This window comes from Sapajus apella, unplaced genomic scaffold (assembly GCF_009761245.1).
Source record: "Sapajus apella isolate SASKATOON/1434 unplaced genomic scaffold, GSC_monkey_1.0 scaffold14, whole genome shotgun sequence".
In the NCBI taxonomy this organism is placed as follows: Eukaryota; Metazoa; Chordata; class Mammalia; order Primates; family Cebidae; genus Sapajus; species Sapajus apella.
In genome coordinates, this window is record NW_022436954.1 from 3,371,102 (window position 1) to 3,386,504 (window position 15,403).

At 58.1% G+C, this 15,403-nt stretch overlaps 1 protein-coding gene across 7 annotated transcripts in view; it reads right to left on the minus strand.

Annotated features, from left to right (window-relative positions):
- The window catches only part of ALDH3B1 (aldehyde dehydrogenase 3 family member B1), a 27,883-nt gene continuing 12,480 nt past the window's right edge, over positions 1-15,403 (minus strand). For 2 of the 7 annotated variants that reach the window (XM_032282613.1, XM_032282612.1), the window contains exons 2-10: positions 14,637-14,799; positions 10,916-11,026; positions 10,662-10,782; positions 10,303-10,388; positions 9,811-9,892; positions 7,783-8,169; positions 6,888-7,054; positions 3,118-3,217; positions 1-1,496 (exon numbers count right to left, since the gene is read on the minus strand). In XM_032282613.1, the coding sequence (XP_032138504.1) occupies positions 1,306-1,496; positions 3,118-3,217; positions 6,888-7,054; positions 7,783-8,169; positions 9,811-9,892; positions 10,303-10,388; positions 10,662-10,782; positions 10,916-11,026; positions 14,637-14,798 (1,407 nt within the window). In that variant the 5' untranslated portion in view covers position 14,799 and the 3' untranslated portion in view covers positions 1-1,305. Of the gene's footprint in view, positions 1,497-3,117; positions 3,218-6,887; positions 7,055-7,782; positions 8,170-9,810; positions 9,893-10,302; positions 10,389-10,661; positions 10,783-10,915; positions 11,027-11,227; positions 11,455-14,636; positions 14,800-15,403 lie in introns of those variants that run through there. The other 5 variants (XM_032282611.1, XM_032282610.1, XM_032282614.1 and 2 more) reach the window with 4 other exon arrangements.

Here is a 15,403-nt window from a genome sequence, read left to right on the forward strand (position 1 = left end):
TAAGTATTGCCAGGGCAGAAGGCCTTATTCAGATGACATCAGCCGGAGAGATGAAACTCAGGTTCATCCCTGTCCCCCTCCCCTACTAAAGTTGAAGGTTGATAAAGTCAGTCTGAAAAGAAATCCGGAGGCAAGGAAGAGGAGGTGGCCCGAAGGCTGCAGGAGCTGCCTCTCATTGTCCAAACGTAGGTTTCTGAAGCATCCAGCTTGTTAGGAAATTGGGCCAGTTTCAGACTCATCAACTTGTTCAAAAGTGGGACCTGGGGGGATGAGAAAGGGTGTCAGGCAGGAAAGCCTGCGTTCTGCTTTGGCTGACTGGAAGGGACCCAGGAGGATGAGCAGGATGGCGAAGAGCATGAGCTGCAGTGGACATGGTGAGAATGAAGAGTTCCGAGCCCCTCTGGCATGGGCTGGAGGGAAGGGAGACCTTACCTCATAACCACAGCCTCACCTGGCTGGAGAAAAGAGAGAGGCTGCCCTGCTCCGTGCCACCCCACCGAGAAAAGACAGGACATCTGGAGCCCCGTCTCAGCAATCCCTCATTTAATCCTTGCAAAAACCCGGGAGGTATTTTTTTTTTTTTTTCAGACGGAGTCTCACTCTGTCACCCAGGCTGGAGTGCAGTGATGCGATCTCAGCTCACTACAACCTCCACCTCCCGGGTTCAAGCAATTCCCCTGCCTCAGCTTGCTGAAGTAGCTGGGACTACAGGCATATACCACCATGCCTGGCTAATTTTTGTATTTTTAGTAGAGATGGGATTTTGTCATGTTGGCCAGGCTGGTCTCAAACCCCTGACTTCAGGTGATCCGCCTGCCTCAGCCCCCCAAAGTGCTGGGATTACAGGTGTGAGCCACCATGCCCAGCCAGGAGGTATCAATTGTGAAACCTCTCTACTGAATAGATGGGGAAACAGGTTCAGAGAGGGTAGGGATGGCCTTGGACATACTGATTCCATAGTGTGGCCTGAATCAGATGCCAGGGCCCCTAGGCCGCCCACTCCACAGGATGGTGGTGGCCCAGAGGCGCCATGCCTATCCTCTTCTGGACATGGGTGGCTGGCGCAGGGACAGGAGTCGGTCACTACGCTGTTTCCCATGGCTCTCGTAGTTGAGGGCAGCTGAGGTAGGAGGCTGACACGGGGAGAGGGAAGCCCCAGGAGGGAGGAGGCAGGCGCTGCTCTGAGGAGCGCCTGGAGCCTTGGCAATCCTTTTTCTCCTCAGAGACCTGGAGCCCAGGCCCTGTCTCCACCAGCTGCAGGTGACAGCGGTCATGGTGGTCTCTGGCCTGGGCCTGGAGAGGGGCTCAGAGCAGCGTGCAGCTGCAGTCTCGGGCCTCCATGGCCACCACCAGCTTCCTCAGGTGGCGCGGTGAGTGGGGCGGGTAGCGGATGGCGTTGAGCTTCTCCATCCCCGGGCTGCGCAGGAGGCAGGCACGATGGTGGGAGAAGGTGTCGAAGGAGAACTTGCCGTGGTACCGGCCTATCCCGCTGGCACCTGGATAGTGGCGCAGAACACAGGTGGTCAGGCCCTCAGGGTGTCAGACCTGGGCTCTGCCAGTCACAGACAGTGGGGCCTAGGCAGGCTACTTCACTCCTCTGAGCCTCAGTTTCCCCATCTGTCCAGCGGGCTGATCATGAGGCACTGTGGATAAAGGGCTTAGCCCCGAGCTTGGCACTAGCCCAGTAAGCCTTGGGGACACCAGGTGCCAGGGCATGATAGGCAGACGGTGGTCAAGGGCATGGATTCCATAGTCAGACTGCCTGGGGTTAAATCCTGGCCCTGCTACAAACGAGCCGTGTCACCGTGCCTTGGTCTCCTCTGCCATGGGGTGACAAGGGCATCTCCCTCCTAGGGTTGTGGTGGGGATTGAGGGGGTGTTGAGACCCCTGGACCCAGTAGGTGCTGTGTGCAGTGAGCTGTCCTCAGCGTCTAGGTCGGGAGGCAGACGAGGCCCCAGGCCAGCGTGTCCAGGGCACAGCCTGCACGGAGTGGGGTTGGCTGGGGGGCTTCCTGCAGTGAGTGAGCCCCAGGAATGGGAGGAAGAGGGTGGGTGAGGGCAAGAGGGACCCAGGCTTGGGGAGCCTCAGAGGTGAGTGTCACACAGTGTTTTAGGGACCTGAGCAGAGTTCAGGCTTCCAGAGAGGCAGGTGGGAAAGCCAGGGTGGGGCCGTGGCCACCGGGAAGATCTCGGGCCTGGGAGCTGGGGGAGGCGTTACTGAGGGAGCAACAGGGTCAGATGTGCTCACAGAGGGCCTGACTCTCCTCCAGGGCAGAGGAACAGGTTGAGGAAGCTGCAGCTGGTGCTGGGGAGGCAGCAAGGCGGGGGCAGGGGCAGCCACCCAAACTTGAGCCAAGCTGGGACAGCAGCACAGGCACTGTTGTGGCCCTGGCCGCCCTCCAGGAAGGGTGTAGGTCCACCTGGGGCAGCTTGCCTGGCCCTGCCATCGTTTACTCTGGTGCTGAGTGTGGACGGGTGGCAGGGCTGGCAGCCACCTTCCCAGGGCAGGTGTTCACTGAGGAACAAGTGAGCTTAGAGAGGGGAGGTGTCACCTGGGCCACAGGGCCTGTCAGGGTGTTGCTGGGACCAGCTCTGAGGCTTCCTGACTCGGAGGCCAGGCCTCTGCAGTGGCATCAGGGGCTGTTCTGGAGGGCGGAGGATTTGCAGTCATTTGGCCTCCCAGGGTGGGGAAGTGTACTGAGTGCTAGAGCGGGGATGGGGTTAGAGGAGTGGCCGCCCTGGGGTAAAGGACACTGGTGGCATTGCTGCTGAGGGGCAGGTGCCAGGGCATGTTGTTGGGAGAAGAGCAAGCAGCAGCGCAGTGGGCAGTCTGATCATAATTGTGTGGGTTTTTAAAAAATTCACTGAATTGTATGTCTGCGCAGAGATGATCTAGAAGGTTCCGCTGCAGACCTTTTTTTGAGACGGTGTCTCACTGTCCAGGTTGGACTCAGACCCTCTGGGGTGGTGAGCAGGATGGAGGTTCTGGGGTGAGGCCTCCTTGCCTGTCCCTCCACACTGAGGTGGGGCTGGGGTGTTTTTGGCGGGAATGTATGCAGGTAACGCTGTTGCAGTTTGACCATATGGTAACAGAAGGGCAGGGTAGCAGGCACCTACCCACTCCTCCGAAAGGCAGGCTGGCCAGGGTTATGTGCATGAAGCCGTCATTCCCGCAGAAGCCCCCGCTGCTGGTCTGGGCCAGTATCCGCTTGACCACCTGAGAGAGAACAGGATGTGTGTGAGGCTGCCTTGAGCCCCGCTGGGATCCTCAGGACCCAGAGCCTGGTCCAGGCTGGACTCTGTGACGCTGGCCTTGCCTCAGAAAGGGTCTGAGGCCACCATGTCAGCTGAAGGGCACGTGATGGGACAGGTGGGACAGGTGGGGCAGGGGGTTGTGTAGGAGCCCCTTATGGGGCTTCCACTTGGGACATGTTTCCTGGACTCTACTCATGTGTGGCCCATGCTGGGGGCACAGACTCTCAGGCCTGGGGGTAAGGGCAGGAAACCCAGTATTGCCTGGGGACATGGAAGGTGGCAGTGGCAGTAGTGCAGTGCTGGACAGCAGGGAGGCATCCCAGGGGAGGGGTGTCATGTGCCTGCTGAGTGGAGGGTTTGGGAGGGACAGAAGTTATTCAGGCAAAGAGGGCGCCCCAGACAGACTGGAGGCTGAAGGGCTGTGTGATGGGAGCACAGGGACATGAAGACATAGTGATGTGGTCAGATTTGCACTTTAGAAACAAGCTTGGCCCTTGCTTGACTTAATAAAGGACCTTCTTCCTCAATCTGTAGGCTTATTTGAAGACTGAAAGGAAAAAAAGATTGGTAGACACTAAATTGTTGCTGCACAAAAACGTCAACATATTTAGTTGCAATCACCGAGAGCCTCTGATTACAGCTGGGTCAGGGCTTGTCTGATGTGGGGAGAGTGGACTGCCCCCAGTGGCTTCAGAGGTCACTTCATGGCATGAGACCAGCATTACCCACAATGGCAGTGGCAACAGATGGAGGAGATGGAGCAGAAGGCAGCAGAGGGCGTCCTGAGTAGTATGGGCAAGCCACCTTGTGCATGGCTTGCATCTTAGATGTGACTGTGTGTCCTGGGACCAGTGGTGAGTGGTCAGAAAAGTCTGAAGCCAGTTGACTCCACTGCCAAAAAACCTCTGTAGCATTTTCTAAAGGTAAAAGTATCCAGATGAAGCAGGGCTCCTTGGAGGAATGGCTGCTTCTGGAGTTAGAGCAGGAAAAATATAAGATGAGCCTGGAGCTGCTTGTAGCACCAGAGGGGAAGGAGGTGGTCACAACCCAAGAGGCCGGACCATCTTACAGAAGCATGGGCTTCCAAGCCTGAGCCTCAGACAAACCATGCAACCTTGGATTACAGCCCCTGGAGTCAAATGAATATACCTGAGTCTGTACTGACCTAAATAAACAATTCAAGAGATGAAACTTTCTTACAAAATTCCAGGAAATAGATGTAGATACTGCTGCTAGCCAAGAATACTATATCCAGCTAAGACTACACTTCATAGATGAAGGAGAAATAGAGCCTTTCCCAGACAAGCAAAGGCTGGGGGAATTTATCACAACTAGATCAGTCCTGTGAGAAATGCTCAAAGGAATCTTAACATAAAAATAAGTTGATATTTGTAATAATACACACAAAAGTCTGAAACTTGCAGGCCCTGTAAAACAATCACACAAAGGAGGAAGAGAAAGATATCAGACAGCAGTACAACAGAATTCCACTAAACCACAAACAGAATAAGAGAAGAATGTATAAAATAATTAGATAATAACAATATGATAGAGCAGCATAGTTTAATTACTCCCACCTGGTGAGGGTGGGGTAGCCTTAGAGACTTGCCTCCAAATAATAAACAATAGTAGCTTCCCAGGGAGACCCTGGCAGACCCTGCCCCGACCCTGTAGTGAAGGTTCCCCTGACCAGCCACGTGTGCATCTCTGGTGCCCCTGATGTGGTGTGAGAGGCAGGCTCACCTCTGTGGGATTCTCTCCTAAAACTGGTAACCCTTCTTTAATAATGTGAAATACACCAGATGACCTTAGGCTGGGGATGTTCTACAGGAGACTTGTCTAGCACTCCTCAAGCTGAGAGGCTTCTTAATGCAAGGTGGGACCCTGGCTTAGATCCTGGGGCTGAAAGGGGACGGCAATGGAAAAACTGGCAAAATCCAAGTCAAGTCTGGAGTGTAGTTAATAGTAATGCACTGCTGTCATGTTTGTTTTTTTCTGTGGTCAGGAGATCCTCCCACCTCGGCCTCCTGAGCAGCTGGCACTACAGGTATGTGCCACTGTGTGCAGCTAATTTTTAAAAATGTTTCATAGAGACCGGAGTTTGCTGTATTTCTGGGGCTGGTCTCAAACTCCTGGGTTCACGTAATCCTCCCACCTCAGCCTCCCAAACTGCCGGGATTACAGGTGTCAGCCACCACGCCCAGCCCTGTCATCACTTTTTTTTAGTTTCGACCCATCTAAGCACCGTTAAATGGGAAAAATTAGATGTGAGGCACATGGGAACTCTCTGTACTATCTTGGCAACTTTTCTATAAATCTAAAAGTATTTCTCAATAAAAAGTTTATTTAGCCGGGCGCGGTGGCTCAAACCTGTAATCCCAGCACTTTGGGAGGCCGAGGCGGGTGGATCACGAGGTCAAGAGATCGAGACCATCCTGGCCAACATGGTGAAACCCCATCTCTACTAAAAATACAAAAAATGAGCTGGGCATGGTGGTGCGTGCCTGTAATCCCAGCTACTCAGGAGGCTGAGGCAGGAGAATTGCCTGAACCTAGGAGGCGGAGGTTGCGGTGAGCCGAGATCGCGCCATTGCACTCCAGCCTGGGTAACATGAGTAAAACTCCGTCTCAAAAAAAAAAAAAAAAAAAAAAAAAGTTTATTTAAAAAAATGTTCAAGTGGCCGGGCACAGTAGCTCATGCCTGTAATCTCAACACTTTGGGAGGCCGAGGCAGGCCTATCACCTGAGGTCAGGAGTTCGAGACCAGCCTGGCCATCATGGTGAAATGCAATCTCTACTAAAAATACAAAAAATAGGGCTGGGTGTGGTGGCTCACGCCTGTAATCCCAGCACTTTGGGAGGCCAAGGTGGGCCGATCACAAGGTCAGGACTTTTGAGAACAGCCTGGCCAATATGGTGAAACCCTGTCTTTACTAAAAATAGAAAAAATTAGCCAAGTGTGGTGGAGGGCAGCAGTAGTCCCACATACTCAGGAGGCTGAGGCAGGAGAATCACTTGAACCCGGGAGGTGGAGGTTGCAATGAGCCGAGATTGCACCACTGCACTCTAGCCTGGGCGACAGAGTGAGACTCCCTCAAAAAAAAAAAAAAAAAGTTCAAGTGGAGGGAATCGATTTGCTGTCTGAGGGCCGGGGGAGGGTGGGTGGGGACTCCTGGTACCTCTTCGTGTTTTTTAATCTGAGGACTCTGCCCTTGGGGCTCCCAGGGTACCTCTGCAGCTTGTGCAGTGGTCGGGTATCAGGGCTTATTCTCGGACCTGCACCTTCAGGTCATCCCTGACGTGTTGCCTGTGCCTTGAGAGCCAGGTCATGCAGCCACAGGCCCAGATGTGTAAGGAAGAACAAAGGCAGGGCTGACCTGGAGGAAACGCTGGACCCTAGAGAAGACCCCAGGAAGCCGCCCACTGAAGGCCTAGGAGAGTGGGGCCCAGACTAGGAGCAGGGCTGGGGTGGGTGATGCTCAGCTGCTTCCAGGACAGTAGGCAGAGACAGAGTCCAGAGGACCACCATCCCAAAGTCCTGAAGCCACTGGACTTTGGTGGCCCCTCTGCTGCCACCATTTGCACTGCCCACTGCAGGCTCCTGCCCCTGCCCAGCCCGGCCGCGCCCCCACCTGGCTGCTATTGGAGAAGGCGAACAGGGCCAGGGGCTTCTCCCGCCGGTTGATGAACTCGATGGCCTCGTCCACGCCCCGCACGTTCATGATGGGCAGGATGGGCCCGAAGATCTCCTCCTGCATCACCGGCTCCGCCTCCTGCACGTCCACCAGCACTGTGGGGGCTGCCGGGCACCAGAGATGGCTCAGCCCGGGGGCCACAGTCAGGACAGCCCCCAGGGGTGGGGGTAGCAGTGGGGACAGGACAAGGGCCAGGGCTCCAGGCCAGGATCTTGGGGTCTGACTTCCCAGGGCTCCAAGATTTGGAGTGTCTAGGGAAGAAAGTCTCCCCAAAGCCCCCAGAAGGGACCCTAGGGCTTCCCCAGCCTGCCCAGGGCCTGTGGGACCCAGAGAATCCCCCGACCTTGGTCCCACAGTCAGGAGTGATGGGATCTCAGAACCTTGGAGTTCATGAGGTGACAGCGTCCAAGAATGTTGGAGCCACAGTGTCCCGTGAGCTGCTGAGCTATACGGCCCAGGAGACCGGGGGGGCTCAGGATGGGGCCATCGGAGTTTGGAACCTGGGGATCGTGGGCTCAGAGAATCTGAGGTCATGGCCTTTCAGGACAGCCGGTGGTGGGATGGGAGTTCATCTTAGCACGGTGGGCCCTGGAGCCCAGAGTCCGAGCTCAGTGAATGAATCCAGGGCTGAGGGACCAGAGTTTGGCCTCATGGGGCCACAGGCTCAGAAGCACAGAGACAGATTAGTGGCACTGGAGCTGTGGCTCAAGGCTGGGCTCTGGCAGTGGGGCCAGGTTTCAGGTGCGGGCCCAGATTCATGGCCCAGCTGTGGGCCCTCCAGTGAGGAGGGGTCTCTGCCCATGTGGGCTGTGGCGGGGGCAGCGGAACTCACCGATGTAGCGATCGTGCTCGTCGCTCTGGCCCCCGATGGCCACGCGGCCGCAGCCCAGCAGTGCCCGCAGCCGCTGGAAGTGTTTCTGGTTGATGATGCGGCCCAGGTTTGGGGAGCTCTGGGGGTCATCGCCATAGAAACGGGTGATGGTGCTCTGCAGGGCGGGCAGCAGCCTCTCCTGCATCTCAGGGCTGCACAGGAGGTAGTCAGGGGCCACGCAGGTCTGGCCGGCGTTGAAGTAGCGGAACCACGCCACGCGGTTGGCCACGATCTGGGGGTCACAGTTGTCGTCCACATAGCAGGGGTTCTTGCCCCCCAGCTCCAGAGTGACGGGCGTCAGGTGCTTGGCGGCGGCGGTCATGACGATCTTGCCCACACGAGGGCTCCCTGGGCGTGGAAGGGAACCAGAGTGGCCGTTCAGTGACCTGGACCAGGTGAGACGGCCCAGCCCAGGGCCCCGCTCCTCCCTGGAGAGGTGATGGAGTTGGCAGGTGCCAGCCCTCACCTCGCCTTTCCTTGTCCCTCACTGCCACCCTGCAGCCCAGGGCCTGCTTATCCCTCCCCAGGACCAGCCCTAAATGCAGAGTCTCGGGGGGGAAAGGTGCGTGGCAGCTGTTGGCCCTCAGGGTCCCCTACCTGAGGTAAGCCCCTTGGCTCCTCCCGTCTCTGCTTCTAACCCTGGCTCACCCTGCAGGGGACGCTGTAAAATGCTGCATAAAACCCTTCTCCAGAACCTTCGGGGATCCTTTATCACCCAAGGCTGGGGTCCAGCTCTTAGTCTGTGGCATTCAGGTCTTGCTTCTCTAAACCTAAACCTGGCAGTTCTGCCACCACCCAGCCCTTTTTTTCTGACCCTTGAGGTGGACTGGCCCAGGCTGAGGCGTCCCCACGTCCAGCCTGGCTTGGCCTCACCTCTCCTCTGTGCTGGCCTCCGGGGGCCCAGCAGCCTCCCCCGCGCACTCAGCCTCTCTGCCCTAGCCCTGTCTGGGCCGCAGGGCCTTCTCTCCAGACCTCGCCCAGGGCCTATGCTGCTGCAGCTGTGGGGATGGCCCTGGCACTTCCCCTTGTAGTCAAGGATTAAAGCCGGCAGGAGCCACTGTCCTTCATTACTCTCACCCCGCCCCCTCCTGGGCACAGTGCTTCCTGGGCTCTGCAGTTGCCCCTGGGGCTCCTTCTGCCTTTGCCGGGAGGTGGGCTGGTCGGTCTTCCAGGCCCTTCCCCATGGTTCCCTCCACCTGCAAGGCACAGCCTCGCCTCTCAGCACCACTGTCTTCCTCCCGCTCCTTCTGCCCCTCATTAGCTCAAAAACTCGAGGCCAGGTGCGGTGGCTCATGCCTGTGATCCCAGCACTTTAGGAGGCCAAGGCAGGAGGATTGCTTGAGGCCAAGAGTTTGAGACCAGCCTGGGCAACAGAGTGAGACGCTGTCTTTACTAAAAATACAAAACAATTAGCGAGGTGTGGCGGCACATGCCTGTAATCCCAGCTACTTGGGAAGCTGAGGCATAAGAATCACTTGAACCGGGAGGTGGAGGTTGCAGTGAGCTGAGATGGTGCCACTGCCTGGGTGACAGAGCAAGACTCTGTCTCAAAAAAAAAAAAAAAAAAAAAAAGAGCGACCTCTGGCATGGATTTCACCAGGGCTTCTGTGCACTTTCCAGCCTGCCCCATCCCGGCCAGCAGGTGACCCTGGGCAGGATGCTGAGCCCCAGTCCCTCATCTGCCTGCAGAGAGGGCTGCGGGCACCAGTAGGGTGGTGACTAAGGGCCTGGGGGCAGTGGGGTCATGCATGAGGGTCTGGGGGCGGTGTGGGCAGAGGCTGTGGTTCCCGAGGCTGTGGATGGCATGGTGGGATGGCCCTGGACATGGGACTCCATCCCTTCCTAAGGGGTCCTGGGGGTCCAGGACTGCTCCCAGCCTGGTCCAGAGAGACAGGAGAATCCAGTCTCCCTTTTGGACTCCCAGAGTTAGGGACCCCAGCCCTGAGCCTCGGGCTGTCCTCCCCGACCCCCGCCTGTCCCGACCCTCACCTGTGAAGAAGATGTAGTCGAACCTGTGCTCCAGCAGCTGCCCCGTCTCCTGGGGCCCGCCCAGCACCACGGCAAAGCAGCTCTGCAAGGCAGGAGGTGAAGATCCCTCTGGGACCCCAGCTCCAAGAGCCCAGGGAGCAGCCTGCCCCACTGGACCCTGCCCTGCCTGTGCCCCGCCAGGCCTGACCCAGCCAGGGATCTAGGAGGGCTGCATGGAGGCAAAGTGGGGAGCAGGGAGCTCCCCAAGAGTGCCTGGCATTGGCAGTCCGGCTGGCACTGCAGGAGCTGATGCCAGGGCCAGGCAGAGGCAGACACAGGACCCCTGGGCAACAGGCTGTCCTTGCTGCTCCTCAGAGGGAAACTGAGGCTGAAGGGGCGGTGACTTGGCCAAGTTTACAACTCAGAAGAGGCAGGATTGAGTGGGGGACTTGGGTCTGACCGACCCTCGAGGCCTGCCTGCTCCCGCTCCATCTGCCCGGCAGCCCTGCTCACCTGGTCCAAGTATCGGGGCAGCTCCTCGGCCAGAATCTTCTCTATGCTCTTGCTAATCTCCGATGGCTTCAGCACCACACAGTTCCCTGCAGGGCAGCGGGGGGAGACAGCTGGGGAGGCGCAGCCCGCTCCTGGCCTCCGCACACCTGCAGCGCAGGTGCCGGCCTCCCCCACTTTCAGACACCGAACCTGGTTCAGAGAGGTGACATGACGGGCCCAGGGCCACACAGCCCGGGGACATGAACCAGACAGTCCTTCTCTGCCACCTGGGCCAGTTTCCCATGTCCTCCTGGGACCCATGCGTGGCGCTGAGGCCCCGAAGGGAGAAGGGCGGCCGGAAGGGGCAGCCTAGCTCTCACCTGCGGCGAGGGCACCCACCAGGGGCACCAGCGTCAGGTTCAGGGGGTAGTTCCAGGGCGCGATGATGAGGACCAGGCCAAAGGGCTCCTTACGGATGAAGGCTGAGTCCAGCTGTGTGGCCTGGGCCGGGAGCCGGGGGTGAACATTAGGTACTCAGCACCCCGGCCCTCAGCAGCCGCCCCCACCCAGAGGGGTTACCCTGGGGAAGCTAATATCCCCGGAGCCCCCACCCGCCTCAGCCTGGCTGGCTCACCAGGCTCTTGGGCACATGCTCGTCCTTCATCCAGGCCCGGAGGTTCCTGAGGGCCAGGTTGACCTCGCCCTGGCTGATGGCGACCTCAGACAACTCGGACTCGAAGGCCGACTGCAGGAAGTGGGTGGGGTCAGGGTGGGCCAGGGCTCCCAGGGTCGGCAGGAGGCCACAGCCTCCTGCAGGCAGGGCCTGCTTCCATTTCTCATGCATTCATTCATTCGTTCGTTCACTCACTCACTCCATGTTCAGCATGAGCTTCCTGTGTGAGGTGCCGTCTCCGTGCAAAACAGAGAGACCTGCCCTGACACCGACCTCGCAGGGTGCAGTCGGTCCACGTGAAGCTGAGAACAGGGATGGCTCCATTAGGACGCGGCTGTGCCAGGGGAAGCACAGAGCAGGGTGGGGTGGAGACTGCTGGAGGGTGTCTGCAGACGTGCGCAGCTGTGCACATGTGTTCATCCACATGAGCGTGTGTGTGTGCTGTTTTTACAAAGTGGTCAGTCCAGGTCTCCAGGAGGTGGTGACATTTGAGCAGTGAACTGAAGGCAAGGAAGGAGCAAGCTGTGGGTACCAGGAGGCAGGATGCTGTGGGCAGAGGCCCTGGCAGCTGCAAAGCCCCCGAGGTGGCTGTGAGCTTGCAGACACCCCTACCTCATACGCACACAGGGAGTGTGAGCTTGCCCCGATCCAGCTCAGCAGGAAGCGGAGTGGGCGAGGTGAGGGGCCAGGGCTCCTGGGAAGAGCAGGGATGGATCTGACTTAGGGTGCTTTTAAAAAAATTTTAATTGGCTGGGCGCGGTGGCTCACGCCTGTAATCCCAGCACTTTGGGAGGCCGAGGCGGGTGGATCACAAGGTCAAGAGATCGAGACCATCCTGGTCAACATGGTGAAACCCCATCTCTACTAAAAATACAAAAAATTAGCTGGGCATGGTGGTGCGTGCCTGTAATCCCAGCTACTCGGGAGGCTGAGGCAGGAGAATTGCCTGAACCCAGGAGGCGGAGGTTGCGGTGAGCCGAGATCGCGCCATTGCACTCCAGCCTGGGTAACAAGAGCTAAACTCCGTCTCAAAAAAAAAAAAAAAAAATTTAATTTAAAAACATTGTGAATTTTTTATTTTTTTCAGAGACACGGTCTTGCTATGCTGCCCAGGTGGGTCTTGAACTCCTGGCTTCAAGGAATCCTCCCACCTCAGCCTCCCAAAGTGCAGGTGGAAATTGGCTTGCAGGGGACACTGGCACAGCCACCCCTGGGTAAATGCTGTCAGTTCCCACAGCCCAGGGGCCAGGGCCACTGTCAGGCTTCTAAGCAGGAGTGAGGAGACCCAAATCAACAGGGCTGCTGTCCTGCTCTTGGCCGGTGTGCCCTGCCCTCTGCACCCCTGGGGGGTGAGACCAGCCAGGCAGCCGTCAGTCCGCGTGAAGGTGAGAACAGGGACGGCGACGCCAGGGCCAGGCTGTCGCCCTGCCTGAGGCAGCACCTGAGGTTATGGGGTGCAGGCTCTCCTGTGTCAGGGCAGAGGAGGACAGGCCAGTGGAGTGCTGGATGGGTCAGAGGACCAGCGAAGCCCAGAGAACGAGATGCCCTGCCTGGAGTCACTCAGTGAACCAGGGGCCAGGCCAGGTTCCACTGAGCCCCAAGAGGGAAGAGACGGCATGCCCACCAGCTCCTCCCAGCCCTTGAGGCTGGGTCACGGTGCCTTCCACACCAACTTTCCCACAGCCTGTGCTCCAGCCCTACAAGCCTGGTGGCCTGCCCGTCATACCTCCTAGGTCGCCTGGGACCTGACTTTGGGAGACTGGCCTATTTTGAGCCAGGTTCAAACTCCGGCTCTGCTCCTCCTGGCTGTGTGCCCTTGGGCAAGAATGCGCTCTCTCTGAGCCTCCTCTGGGAGCCACTGGGTGTAGCTGCCCAACCAAATTCAGCCGGGGGTTAACTGAGAGGGTGCATGTGGGCAGACACTGCCTGCTAGGGTGGGGACAGCGGGCTGGCCCGGGCCAGAGGGAGGGACAGGGTTGAATGTCTGGCACTGCTGCTCCTTTCGTAGGGCCCCGCTGCTGCAGCTGGGATGGGAAGGCAGGAGGCGGACTCTGAACCAAAGGGAGAAAAGGGACCAGTCAGGTCAAGTCTCACGGAGGCTGGAGGCAGTCGGTGGCAGAGGCTCAGTGGTGGCAGGGGAGTCAGTCCCCAGGGAGCCCAGTGGGCTGGGGGACGGTCTGGACACTGTGGCCTTCCAGGCAAAGGCAGGGGACATTTTGTCCAGAGAGCAGGAGCCTTGGGCAGCCCCTGGGACAGATGTCCTGAGGCAGGGAGGCAGGTGCACGGCCCTGCTGGGTGAGGGGCTGAACAAGTGTGTTCCGTGGGGCTCTGCCTTGGCTGCTGCTGGGATTGGGAGAGGCTGAGCGTCTAGGCCTCCAGGGTCCAGACAGAGGCCGAGATGCCTGCTGTACCCAGAGGGAAGCCCAAGGCCTCACAGCCCACGAGGCCCTACACAGTGTGGCCCATGCCCCTGCTGTGTCTGCCTCTCCCACCCCCCGCAGCCACGCTGGCCTCTTTGTTGCTCCTCAAACAGAAATGCCCAGCAGCTCCTGCCTCAGGGCCTTTGCACGTGCTGCACCCACTGCCATCTCCCCAGCGGCCTTGGCGAGCCTCCCCTCCCCCTTCATGTCTCTAAAGCCCCCTTCTCAGAGAAACCTTCCCTGACCCCCACAAATAAAACAGCACCCTGATCCTGGCCCCTTTCTCTCCTTCACCCCATCTCCAGCGCATGTATTTCAACCCAACATGATGTGTAATTATTATTTTTTGAAAATTATTTTTGAGACAACTTTCGCTCTTGTTACCCAGGCTGGAGTGCAATGGCACAATCTTGGCTCACTGCAACCTCTGCCTCCCGGGTTCAAGTGAGTCTCCTGCCTCAGCCTCCCGACTAGCTGGGACTACAGGCATGCACCACCACACCTGGATAATTTTGTGTTTTTAGTAGAGATGGGGTTTCTCCATGTTGGTCAGGCTGGTCTCCAACTCCTGACCTCAGATGATCCACCCGCCTCGGCCTCCCAAAGTGCTGGGATTACAAGTGTGAGCCATGGTGCCTGGCCTATAATTACTATTTTTATTATTATTTTTGAGATGGAGTCTCACTGTGTTGCCCAGGCTGGAGTGCAGTGGCAAGATCTTGGCTCACTATAACCTCCACCTCCTGGGTTCAAGTGATTCTCATGCCTCAGCGTCCCGAGTAGCTGGGATTATAGATGCCCACCATCACATCCAGCTACTTTTTATATTTTTAGTAGAGATGGGGTTTTGCCATGTTGGCCAGGCTGGTCTTGAACTCCTGGCCTCAAGTCATCCTCCCACCCCAGCCTCCCAAAGTGCTGGGATTACAGGTGTGAGCCAGCCTTGCTGTGCAGTTATTTATTTGCTGTTTTATTGTCTCTGACAGAAGGTCACCTTCATAGGCATGAGAACTTGGTTTTATCCTCTGCTGTATCCCCAGAGCCTAGAACAGTACTTGGCACATAGTAGGTGCTCAATAAATAGTTGCTGCATGAATATAGACATGAATACTGGATGAATGGGCAAGAGCGGCTCTGGCCTGGGAGAGGAGCTGCTTTGAGCCCGTTCATGGAGGGCGTGGCTGTCTTCATCCCCCTCTGCCCCAGCTGCCCCCCATTCCCCCCTGCCCGGTGCACGCTCTCATGCCCCCACCCAAGCCCACCTTGTGCAGGTCCTGGGCCAGTGCGTCATGCAGAAGCTGCTTGTTGTCCTGCAGGAAGCGGCCCAGTCCCCGGAGCTGTGCAGCCCGGAACTCGGCCGACCGCGTGTGCCCCACCTGGAAGGTTTCCCGCAGCCGCCGCAGCGTGTCCTCGAAGGGGTCCATCCTGCCAGACAGGGCAGTGTGAACTGGGTGGCCAGGGCTGCCCCTTCTTCATGGGGAACCACCCAGCCGCCCCAGGGTCTGCGCACCCTGACTTGTCTGCACCCACAGGTGCTTGCAGACACCCCTACCTCATACGCACACAGGGACCCACTCAGACGACCCCACGGGGACAGGGGCTGCCTGTGACCTCCTACCGCCAACAGGGGACACTCCCAGACACACAAGAAGACCTTTGCACCACTCCCCTCTGCCATGGACCTGGGGGTGGCCACAGGACTGGGTGTGGGCTTGGGGACATCTCCAAGGGTGAATAGGCAGGCAGAGGGCCACACTTCTTCCTGCTGCACAGAAATTAACTCCAAGCCATGGCCTCTGCCCTGCCCTGATGCCCCTCCTGGAGGCGGGGCGGCCTCACTCCTGCCAGCCTGAATGGAGTAAACAGGAGCTTGATGAGTAGACAAGGTGTCCCACCCACTGCCACCATGGCCACCTCCTTGGAGCACTCTAGACTCAGAAGTCTCTGCCTTCCCCAATCCCCAGCCTGGGGGCACTGCCCAGGGAGGCCAGGCCAGTGGGCAGTAGCCTCCTCTCCTGGTGCCTCAGCT